General features: G+C 38.2%; 1 protein-coding gene across 1 annotated transcript in view; it reads right to left on the bottom strand.

Annotated features, from left to right (window-relative positions):
- The window catches only part of arhgap17b (Rho GTPase activating protein 17b), a 58540-nt gene continuing 49600 nt past the window's right edge, over positions 1 to 8940 (bottom strand). Inside the window, exons 11-14 of the mRNA XM_028454866.1 lie at positions 8738 to 8742; positions 7884 to 8030; positions 6829 to 7218; positions 1 to 918 (exon numbers count right to left, since the gene is read on the bottom strand). Of these exons, the coding sequence (XP_028310667.1) occupies positions 770 to 918; positions 6829 to 7218; positions 7884 to 8030; positions 8738 to 8742 (691 nt within the window). The 3' untranslated portion in view covers positions 1 to 769. The remainder of the gene's footprint in view (positions 919 to 6828; positions 7219 to 7883; positions 8031 to 8737; positions 8743 to 8940) is intronic.

Below are 8940 nucleotides of genomic sequence, written 5' to 3'. Positions count from 1 at the left end.
TTAGCTGGAAGAAGTACACAATCTTTATTTTATTAAAATAAGTGTTACAATATAGGAGGAAACGTGCAGAAAACCACCAGGAAAATATATTAAAATACAATGAAACAATCAGAGAGGTACCCTAAAAGGACAGAAGTGTGAAGCACAGTGAAAAAATAAATCAGACACAAAATTTCATTTCTTTGGTTGTGTTTTGGTCTCAGCTTTGAGAGGGAGTGATTATTTACACCATTTAAAATCCATTACTTTCACAATACAAGCACATCTCCGAACTTCAAATACATTTTTCAGCGGAAATCACCGACATACACACATGCACGTGCGCACCCACGCACACAGGCCCTTTCAAATATATTTGGTCCTTCGCTGCATGACTTGAATCTAACCTTTCCAACAGATTAGGATACTTTGGAGTTTAATATCCTTGGGTCGATCTTTGGTCCTTTATATAACCCTGTACGCACGTGTGATAATAACACACCTTTATAAACAGAAATCACATTTACTGTGAAATGTGAAAAATTGCCATTATTCAGTATTATTTCAAGCTAAAAGTCATCATTTGCATTGCTTTTGAATCACCATTTTTAACTCAGCTAAGGAAATACTTATTGCTTTTACTCGTTCACATCTGCCAACAGCATGAACTGGTTTCAGTACTCAGTGAGTCCAGCTGCAGATGGAATGTAAAGTGTCATGCAGCAGACCAACACCTAGAGTTGAAGGAACGTTGGGAGTATTTAATCCTGTCAGACAACCACCTGGTTCCTTACAGAGCCGTGTTCTCTATCTTTGGACTGAATTCAGGGACTGGAGCAGACGCAGATGCAGACGTGGATGTGCTATCAGGAGTTTGCTGGTCCATTATCACCTCAGGGATGTAGGCTCGTCCGATCGCCTTCAGAACCAGACCTCCATCTGCAGAGCACAGAGAGTCACTCAGCGTCGTTCTATCGTCAGCCACACACACCTTCATTAAGTCCTGTTATTTTAGTTCATCAGTGGATCAGAGCAGAAGAACACGCACATAAGTATGAACCATGTTAGTTATCAAAGAGAACCTTTAGCAGCTAGAAGACTCTACACCTCCACACCTGAGTTAAATCAATCAATCACCTGGTTGCTCTGTGCGAGGAAACGCATGAGTGATCATAAAAGTAAAACTATGATTGATCTGAAAAAGCCAGCACTTGTTTTTAGGGCCTAAAATGTAGTTAAACAAGCTCAATGCAACATTACGGCATCAACCGAGAACGATAGAGAAGAAACGGTGACTTTGGAAGAGAAGAAAACTCTCTAAACATCTTTGAAACCAATTCACTGCTTTTTATTTATTTTAATCTTTTTTCTTGGTTCAATCCATTCAAAAAAAGCTGTATATATATATATATATGGTATGGTATCCATATCTACCTACCTATCTATGGTATCTATATCTATAGTACCCATATCTACCTACCTATGGTATCTATATATATATATATAGTATCTATATCTACCTACCTATCTATGCTATTATATCTATAGTATCCATATCTACTGACTTATCTGTGGTATCTTTAGTATCCATATCTACCTACCTATCTATGGTTAATATATCTATAGTATCCATATCTACTGACTTATCTGTGGTATCTTTAGTATCCACAGCTACCTACCTATCTATGGCATCCATAGCTGCGTATTTATATCTATGGTATCCATATCTACCTACCTATGCTATCTATATCTATGGTATCCATATCTACATATTTATATCTATGGTATCTGTCTATCTATAAACTATCCTCCCAACATCATTAAAAAAATCAAAAAGCAGTGAATTGGTTTTAAATCTTTTTTCTTTTGTTCATTCAATAAAAATAAAAAAAAGAAGAAGCTCAAAATGGTAAACAAAAAACGTGATGAATGACTGCCTGACTAAATACCACAAGGGGGCGCTGGACCACACCTGGGAAAGGTTGGACAACAGACAAAAAAGACCTAAGTCTTACTTTAATTTTGACAAAAAAAATGCTTGAGTTACTCACACATGATAGAAAATAGTTTATGTACAAAAATATGTAAACTATATAACAGGTTCACTTAGATCCCAGCATAAAGGACTGCATGTTAGTGTGCTCAGAGAGCTGGAAAATTGATGTGCACAATTATAACATTATGACCACCGAACATTTTACATTTAACACTAAAGCAACATTCAACAGGTTGCTCTCCGCAAAAAGTTGCATATTAAATAATGGTAAATATGGTCAAAGATAAATTTTCAATTTTAAAAAAAAAACTCATGAGGCCCTGGATCCCTATTTTGTGCGGCAAATGAGGTAAATGCACAATCTAAATGAAAAAAAACACACAAAATGACTCCATAAAGAAACAAAAACACATAAAAGATTCCAAAAACACCAAAATTTGCATTAAATACATAAATGAATTTACACACACAAAATAACAAAAAACAAAATAACAAAAAACACAAATGACAAAGCTACATTAAAATACACAAAATGAATCAAAACACACACAAAACTAGCTCAAGAACACACAAAAATGAAAGGAGAAAATACAAAACGACCACGAAAACACAAATCTTTTGTTCTTTACTGCATTAATGCTCAGTTTGGTCGTTACCAGGGTTGGGGACAATTATAATTATGACAATTATAATTTTACGGTAATTGTAATTGAAATAATCTGTTGCTGTTATAATTGTAAATGCATTGTATTGAGTTCAGATAATGGACTTCATTGTAATTGGCGTGGAAATTATAGAAAAATTGTTAAACTGTCATTTACAATGTAATTATACAAATGCAAAATTTGGCAAAATATGGCTTACATATACAGACTTTCATCGGGAAAATAATAATTGGAATTGGAAAAAATGGCAGTCATCGTATTCATAATTGAGTTGTAATTGAATATAGAAAATTTAAGACAATTTTCATTGAAAAATGCAACTGACCCCAAACTTGCTGACAACAGACTCAAGTTTTCCTCTTGTTAATCCATCCTCGTCTTTAATCAACACATCAACCTTAAATACAAACTGTTTATTTCTATTCTCTACTTTGTTGAATGTAGAATCAGTGGTCATAATGTTGTGGCTGAAAGGTACATTAAGTATGAATGAAACAAACAAATCACTCATGCCGTTTCCTTTCACTGCAGACACACACACATCTTACCATCACCTGCCTTGCAAAGCTCATCTTACCGGCAGCCCTCGGCTCACACATCTGCAACATTTACACATGTTGTGTCATGCATCAGATCACCACTGTTTACTGTGGGGGGTGGGGGGGTGAAAACAGGCAGTGAAACCAGAAGCAGCAAAGTGGGATACAGCAGAGGACAGAGAGGAAGCTGAAACCACAGGGTACTGAAGTGGAACCAGTGAGTGATTTCAGAGGTTGTGAAATCTACACGTGGTTTCACAAACATCAACATAATTTGTTCTGCTACATAGATTTACTTTAAATAACTCAGAAGTCAACTTCCATTTAATCTGTTAAATAATAATAAGGGTGCCCAATTCTGCTCCTGGAGAACCTCCGTCCTGCATGTTTTAAACCAGTGTTTCTCAAATGGGGGTACGTGTACCCCTGGGGTAAGTGATGGCACTACAGGGGGTACTTGAGAGAGAGACAAAGTGGAAAATTAACAAAAAGTGTCAGTCTTGGTCTCACCCCTGACTGTTAATGATACAAACTATAGACCCTTTGATTGTTTGTAAACATTGACGTATTTTGTTGGGCGGGGCTTAGCCTGGAGGCAAACCACCATATATATATATATATATATATATATATATATAAACACTAGATGACTTATGCTGCGTTCACACCGGATGCTTCACGAAATGTCTGTATGTCCAGATTACATACAAAGTCAATGAATAGATGCGTCCCAGATGCAAAATCTTTCCTGTGCGCCGGTGCGGTTCGATCCAGACGTCAAGTGCGTTGGCCGTGTGAGAGCGCTCCCAATTTTACGCATTTCTGCACATTCGCAAGAGTTGAAAATATTGAACTCCTGCAACTGTTTCGCATGACAAAAACCAGAGTCTTTGTTGACAATTACGTCAGGCCATCAACACAAACACTGGTCTGTTTACCCATTCAACCATGGAGTAGAAGCTGTGTGTGACCACCTGGAGCTGTATGACACGGCCTTTATAACCAGGACCGGACTTGGAAGGATTTGGCGTGGAGGAGAATCAGCGAGGAGGTGGTAGTAGCAGGTAAAAGTTCTCTCTGTAGTTTAATCTTTGAAAGTCAGCACTGAGCTAGCATAGCATTAGCCGCTAATCACACCGGCTTTTTTCACTGGTGGTTTATGTTTATGAGAGAAGAAAAAGGAGCGCAGCTACTCGCTTCAGCAGGCAGTGAAACTCACCGAGTTGGACGTGTCGCTGGTGGGCGGGGCTTCGCTTCAAACACGCATATGAAGCGAACGGGGACATTTTTTGATCCTGCGGTACGTTTCGTGTGGCAGATGCGTCCGGTGCCGCAGAAGACGCATTTGGTGTGAATGCAGCATTACCCACGCTGTTAGACAATGGCGGCCATCTTACCTTAGACAGCTGGTGATGTCAATGGTGCATAACCCTAACATGCTCAATTTTCAACCAATTTTCAAATGACAAGTGGCAATTTCAACATGTACAAGCATCCTATGTCATACTTATGTATAATAAGGTTTGTAATAAGGCAAACCGTTTGTAAATCCATCAATATTTCATTGACTTAAGGGTATATATTTGTTTAAGCTGATTACTCACCTTCCAACAGCTACCATATAGATGCAACATCTACAGATCATCAACTTTCCTGCACCTGTGGTTAACCTTAAGTTTTTAATCCCTGGTAAGATAACTAAACTAACTAGAAGACTATTCTGGAAAAAAATAGAGATTTTATTTGTGTGGGGACAGACTCATTTAACTGTCAAAATGTCGGCTTAATGTGCAAGCTTGATATGTTGCAAGAAATTAGCATGTGTTGACCAACACGATCACGTGTTATCAAATTCAAGGTATATTTTCTAGCCTTTAAAATCCATTAATTCATAAAATTAGTCGATATTATTTTAACTGTATGGAATTTTATACACTGAATTGTCTTCAATGAGAAGGACTTTAATCCAAAAAAGGTTGAGATGGGGAACCACTGCACTAAATACCATTTCTTTCCACCTATTTACAAAATGAGATTCTTTAAAATGTGTGTTATCACTTGTTCATTCCATCATTATGCTCAATAGTTGTTTTTAAATAGTTTTCTAAGCAAAATACTGGGGTTCGACTGCTATAGATGCTACCCTCGTCTACCACAGCTGATTGGAGCTCGTTATCAGGCTTTGTGTAGAGCTGCAGATTGACCCCATCATTCAGGTGTGTAGTAGCAGAGAGACATGTAAAACATACAGGACAGGAGCTCTCCAGTACCAGACATGAGTAAGAATGTTGAACCTTCCAGGTCAAAATGGTGGCTTTATTACACTGGTGTGGTTCATAATCTGCACTTTGTACTTTACTGCATGTCACACTGACTCCTGTTCACGTTTTATCATCAAATGAAACCAAAGACATGTTAACACGCCTTACAATTGCTGCTGATTCACTGTAAATGCAGGTTTGTACTGTAAAAAGCTTGAATTTCACTGACTAAAGGCATAATTGTCTAGTGAATGGCTAATTTATATAAAGTAAATGATGGTACATGATGTAAAGGAGCACAGAAACAGCATGTATATCATTATACATATTCTGGCTGATGGAAGCTGATGTGTTTAGAAACAGATTAATACAGGAAAGAATATGGATGAAATAAATAAAAATAAAAAGACAAAAATGTAAGCAAGTTTGTCGTTAAATCAACATCTGTCTACATGAATACTGCCTGAACAACCGACAAAATATTTTTTTCTTATCATCTGATGGTGAAAAATAAACAGGAATTAAAGTGGAAAAAATGCATTGTCTATTGTATTCGATTTGTAAGTTATATGTACGATTAATGGTATTAAATAATGCGATGCTTCCATTAAACCTAATTAATTTCAGTAGCAGATTTTCTTTTCTTTGCATGAATATGATTGGTTCAGCTCCAGGAACTAATGTATTCCTATATCGCAGTGTTTTTTTCAATGCACATCACATTTTAAGTGTGTTTAAGTCATCACAGAACGAATCCATGTCTTTTCTCACAACTGTAAACTATTCGACTCCGACTCGTTTATTTATTATTTCGTCACGATATTGAAAAGTAACATGAGCCAAAACACAGTTTAAGATTGTAGTTATAGACTGGTGCAGAAATACACATGAAAACACGTTAATTAATGTTTTGGTTTGACTTTAAGGCAGGGTTTTTCAACCTTGTGGTCTTGACCCCATGTGGGGTCGCCTGAAATGTCTAGTAATTGAATAATAAAATATAAATTAAAAAAAATAATACATAAAAAATACATAAATATGTAATAAATAATATAATAAATAAAGGAAACCATGTAATGTAATATAAATGTTCACTAATCCTGGCTACTCTGCGCACACAGTATAACAAACAATCAAAAACTAATTCTAGAAGGAAAATAAAGTCTATGGGGTCACCTGAAATTTGTGATATTAAAATAGGGTCACGATCCAAAAAAGGTTGGGAAACACTGCTTTAAGGTTTTACTGTTATGATGTTTAAATAATTTGGCTGAAATAATACTACGTTTTTTAATTTGTTTTTTTTAAATAAAAACATTTGATTCTTTCCCCCTCAAAGTTAAACAGAATGCATTACAATAACAAATCTAGAGAGAGGAAACGTGTACCTGTTATAATCTTGGAGGAGGAGCTAAAAAGTCCATTTCCAGCATCATTGACAGCAGGCTGGGGAGGGGGCGGCATGCTGGGTCGGGGTCGAGGCCTGGGAGCCGGTCGGGCAGGGCGAGGGAGGGAACCCGTGTGGTAAGACATCGGGCTAAAGGGGTTTCCATCATGGGGCGGAGTGTCTGGAGGGGTGGGGCTGCTGGGAGGGGAGTGCTCTGATTCGCCCTGGTGGTTCTGAGGAGGCTGGGGAGGCGGGTGGCTGGGTACGTGTATCAGAGCTTCTTTGCTGGGGTTACGGCGGGGAGTGATGGGTGGGTGGTGAGGGGAGCCGGGTGTCTGGGAGGCAAAGGGGCTGGCCTGCTTGGGGGGAGCCGGGGCCTGCTTCTTGGTGCCTGGACATCATCACACAACATGTTACAATGTGTGACAATGTGTTACAACATGTTACAACGTGTGACATGTTAACAAGTTACATGTTACTATGTGTTACTACGTGTTACAACATGTTACAACATGTTACGTGTGACGTGATATGTTACAATGTGTGACATGTTACAATGTGTGACATGTTACAATGTGTGACATGTTACAATGTGTGACATGTTACATCTGACAACATGTTACAATGCGTTACAACGTGTTACATGTTACATCTGACAACATGTTACAATGCTTTACAACGTGTTACATGTTACATCTGACAACATGTTACAATGCTTTACAACGTGTTACATGTTACATCTGACAACATGTTACAATGCGTTACAACGTGTTACATGTTACGTGGTACAACGTGTTATAACATGTTACAATGTGTTACAATGCATTACAACATGTTACAATGTGTTACAACGCATTACAACATGTTATGTGTTACAACATGTTACAATGTGTTATGACATGTTACAATGCGTTATGACATGTTACAATGTGTTACAACTTATTACAACATGTTACAATGCATTACGACATGTAACAATGTGTTACAACGTATTACATGTTAAAACATGTCACACGCTGCTCCAAAAGGAGCTCTCAGTAAAGCAGCTTCTCTCACCTCTGCGGACCATGTGGGGACTCCTGGACACACCCTGAGTGTGTGGGGTTCCTACTGCCAGATGGACCGAACCATTCCTCTGAGGGGGAGGGGTGGACATGTGCTCACGGGCCGGACTGTGGAAATACAGGTCACAAGAATTCAAAACTTTCATTTACAGTACGTTCAAGGGTTGAATTAGGCGAGAGGAACTGATTTTTGAGAAATTTACACAGAAAATGACTCGGAGGCGAGTTAGGAACGACAAGTGTAAAATAAAAAAAAACAGGTTTGAGGATCACACTTAGCAACTGTTCGGGAATCTGGTACATGCATCCTAAGATGAGGGCCACAAATGAGTTGCATGCTCACATAGGTTGCGTCCCATTACACACACTACACCCTACAGACTTCCACAAAGGGTGCACATGGTTCAAGTGCACTTCGGATATAAAGTGTGCAAAGAAACAAGTGCTGAAAGAGTAGAAATGGGACATTTTTAAGGCCATTTTTGATGCCAACAGGGTCCATTGTGAGAATTTGTCCGCCATAATTTTTAATTATTTTTAATTGGAACGTCTCAGGACTTAAAGGACTTATGGGTAATTCCCTTGCAGTAGTGGGCGGAACTAAAGCACACTCGACGCTTTGGGCACCCTATGCCAGCGCGGGCCAAAAAAATGTGACTGTATCTAATCCGAGGACCAAATTATCAGCATATATGTAAGCACTGGAAATGATGATTGATATGAGCATTAATGCCGGGGGGAAAGGGTTTTGTAGTTTTGTTGTTTTGTCAGTTTTTCGTAATTTTTTGTGTTTTTGGAGTCAATGTGTGTGTTTTTTGTTATTTGTTTTTATTATGCCTGCCCTACGTACTCTTCAGCAGGAGTGCACAACAAAGGGTTGAAAGTGTGGTATAGGGACGCAGCCATAGACACACAAAAAGTCAACAGGCAGTTAATTATATCGAGCACAACGTAAACACAGCATCACATGATTTTCAATGCATCTGCAAACATCAAGGCATTTCAAATGTGTATTCTTATTCTGATTTTTTTTCCTGTGTTAAATTGTA

This window comes from Gouania willdenowi, chromosome 8, assembly GCF_900634775.1.
Source record: "Gouania willdenowi chromosome 8, fGouWil2.1, whole genome shotgun sequence".
NCBI lineage: Eukaryota > Metazoa > Chordata > Actinopteri > Blenniiformes > Gobiesocidae > Gouania > Gouania willdenowi.
Note: the sequence above shows the minus strand (reverse complement) of the source record. Positions and strands in the feature narration are given on the sequence as shown.